The sequence below is a fragment of the Trichechus manatus genome, unplaced genomic scaffold (genome assembly GCF_000243295.1).
Source record: "Trichechus manatus latirostris isolate Lorelei unplaced genomic scaffold, TriManLat1.0 scaffold00013, whole genome shotgun sequence".
NCBI classification, from domain to species: Eukaryota; Metazoa; Chordata; class Mammalia; order Sirenia; family Trichechidae; genus Trichechus; species Trichechus manatus.
The window spans coordinates 15,633,554-15,636,267 of NW_004443949.1; the positions used below are offsets into that span (position 1 = coordinate 15,633,554).

Consider the following 2,714-nt stretch of genomic DNA (forward strand, 5'->3'; position numbering starts at 1 on the left):
TCCACTCTGTCTTTATTACTGTAACTTTGCAGTAAGTTTGTAAATAAAAAAGTGTAAATTCTCCAATTTTGTTCTTTTTTTCCAAGAATGTCTTGACTATTTTGTTTCCTTTGCATTACCATATAAATTTTAGGATGAAATGGATCAGAAAAATGCAACTGAGATTTTCATAGAGATGGTGTTGAATCTGTATATTAACATGTGAATCATTGCTATTTTAACAATATTAACTTTCTTTCAATAATATTTTGTAGTTTTTAGATTATAAATATTGCACTTAGTATATTAAAATCATTCTTAATTGTTTTATTGATTTTGATGCTATTATAAATGGAAGCATTTATTTAATATAAAGAATTAAATGGAGTTAGGAAATGTCAAATTGAAAATATCAGTAAACAGAAGTAAACTATAAAAAGAATTAAGTGGAAATTCTGTAGTAAAAAGTATAGCAAATGCAATGAAAAATTAACCAGAGTGGCCTCATAGTGGTTTTGAGATGACAGAACAAATAAGCAAACTCAAAGGTATAGTAACAGAAATTATGCAATCTGAAGAACAGAGTAAAAGAAAGAATGAAGAAAAATAAACAGCCCATCAGGGAAATGTGGGACACCATTAAGTACACTGACACATGAGTAATGGGAGTAACAGAAAGGCAAAGGGATAGTAGGAAAAAAAAATTGTCTTAAAACTTCCAAATTTTGATGAAAACATTAACCTACTCATTCAATAAACTCAAAGAATACCTAGTAGAAAAAACATAAAGGGACCTACACCCAGATACAGTATAATCACAATGTTAAAAGACAAAGACATAGAAAAAAATCTTAAAAGCAAGAAGAAAAAATATACAAGAGAACATCAGTAGGATTAACATATGACTTATCAACAACAATGGCAGCCAGAGGACAGTTGGATAACATATTCAGTGTTGAGAGAAAAATAAAATGTCAATAATTTTTTTTTTCTTATTTTGAGCAAATCTCTAAATAAAGGCATTCACAGATACAATGCATGATCAAGTCAAATGTTAGATTGATGCTCCTACTTTTTTTTTTCCCCAATGATAAATGCATTTCATCATTTATTTAGATGTTTAAGCTTTTGAAACTAGGTTTTTACAAGCTGGTGAACACTGACAAATTATTTCTCGCACAGAGCTATAACCACACATTCCCAGACAGCATAAATATATGGTTGAACTAACATTAATACACATCACCATTTTATCAATTACATAATAAAACAAGTTATCAAGTATCCAAATATTAAGTTACACAGGTCAAAAGGCATATAAAAATTAGAGTCTCTTCAATTCATTAGCAGAAACCCACTTTTTTTGCAAGAGAGGTTGGAAAGAGAAGGAAAAAAAATCATATTTCAAACAAAAGTTGGTAACCACTTCCAACTGATATGGAAAAAAATTACAAGAATTTCAGAAATTTTATTATTAAGAATTGTTTTCACTACAATAGCAAAGCTTCTCTACCTTTTAAAAAAACATTTACTAAATTAAAGAGCATATTCTACATGTTCTGCGCAAGACGAAGGCAACATTTTACTAAAAATATTTAATAGCTCCCTCCCATTCTTTTTTCAGGCCTTCCCTGTTAAGTTGCACCGTAAAGTGCAAACATTAAATTTACTGTAAGGTTTTTTTTTTTTGAGAGGGTAGGGTCTGGAGACATTGAAGATGTGCTTCTGTACTATGTAGATTTTTCAAAATGGTTTTCCATAAAAGCACAAAATGAGATTTGTAGAAAGACATTAAACAGTCACTTGAAGTCTTGGTAAAAAATCCAACAGAAATCAATAGTTGTGCAAACTTGATGTATATTGATACAAATGTGGGAGATGTAAACAAAAAATGAACAGGCAAAAAACTATAGATCCTACTTTCAATGTTTGAAATGACTGAAGGAATAAATCACATAAGGTCTAGAGTGTTCATAGTTCCTGGGATTTTTTAGTTCTGTATGATACTAAAAATATACCAGTATTGTGCTGGGTATTTTGGCACCTAATCTTTCTAAATTTCTTATATATTGGTACGATTCTGGCATGGGAATAGCTTTGAAGAAGACATAACAATACTGCATGATTTCAGGAAATGTCAATTGGTACAAATGATAAGCACATTTTAAACGCTGAACAGTAAGAAACCTTTGCTAAGTATCCAGATAGGCCGATCTTAACCCAAACATGGATGTTGCAATTCTGTTAATCCTGTAGCTTGGTGTTCTGTTCTGTCTCAAGTTCCACTTTCAAGGCAATACCATCAGGCACCCGTTTTATTGAATGCAGCAGTTGTTTCTATGACCACTGGACTCTTTGAAGTGCAGCTGCACTTTACGATACTTCTCCGCATGCAAAAGTTGCTTGCTATTTAAAGCTCCATGCCGCTTTTGTCTTATGAACTGTACTGCATCTTTGTATTTCATTCCACCTTCAATTAATACTAGGGCAACAAGTACTGGAGCTCTCTCAAGACGCGCAACACAACGAACAGCAATACAACAATCAGGTTCTTCACGAAACTTAATTTTTACAAGACTTAACCAGTCACCAACAATCTGGTTGGATGGTGGTGCACCATCATCCAAAAGCCAGTCAAGAACATGGCTATCTTCTTTTTCCCCAAGAGCAGTGTCATAAGTTGCTTCACATACTCTTACTATTGTGGTAACTCCATATTTTTTTTTTTTTTTTTT

At 31.9% G+C, this 2,714-nt stretch overlaps 1 protein-coding gene across 3 annotated transcripts in view; it reads right to left on the reverse strand.

Annotated features, from left to right (window-relative positions):
• Positions 1 to 2,294: 2,294 nt before the first annotated feature.
• The window catches only part of LOC101353117 (protein tyrosine phosphatase type IVA 1-like), an 8,846-nt gene continuing 8,426 nt past the window's right edge, over positions 2,295 to 2,714 (reverse strand). The window contains exons 2-3 of one of the 3 annotated variants that reach the window (XM_004371402.3): positions 2,507 to 2,682; positions 2,295 to 2,431 (exon numbers count right to left, since the gene is read on the reverse strand). In XM_004371402.3, coding sequence (XP_004371459.3) covers positions 2,295 to 2,431; positions 2,507 to 2,682 — 313 coding nt within the window. Of the gene's footprint in view, positions 2,683 to 2,714 lie in introns of all 3 variants that reach the window. The other 2 variants (XM_004371401.1, XM_004371403.1) reach the window with 2 other exon arrangements.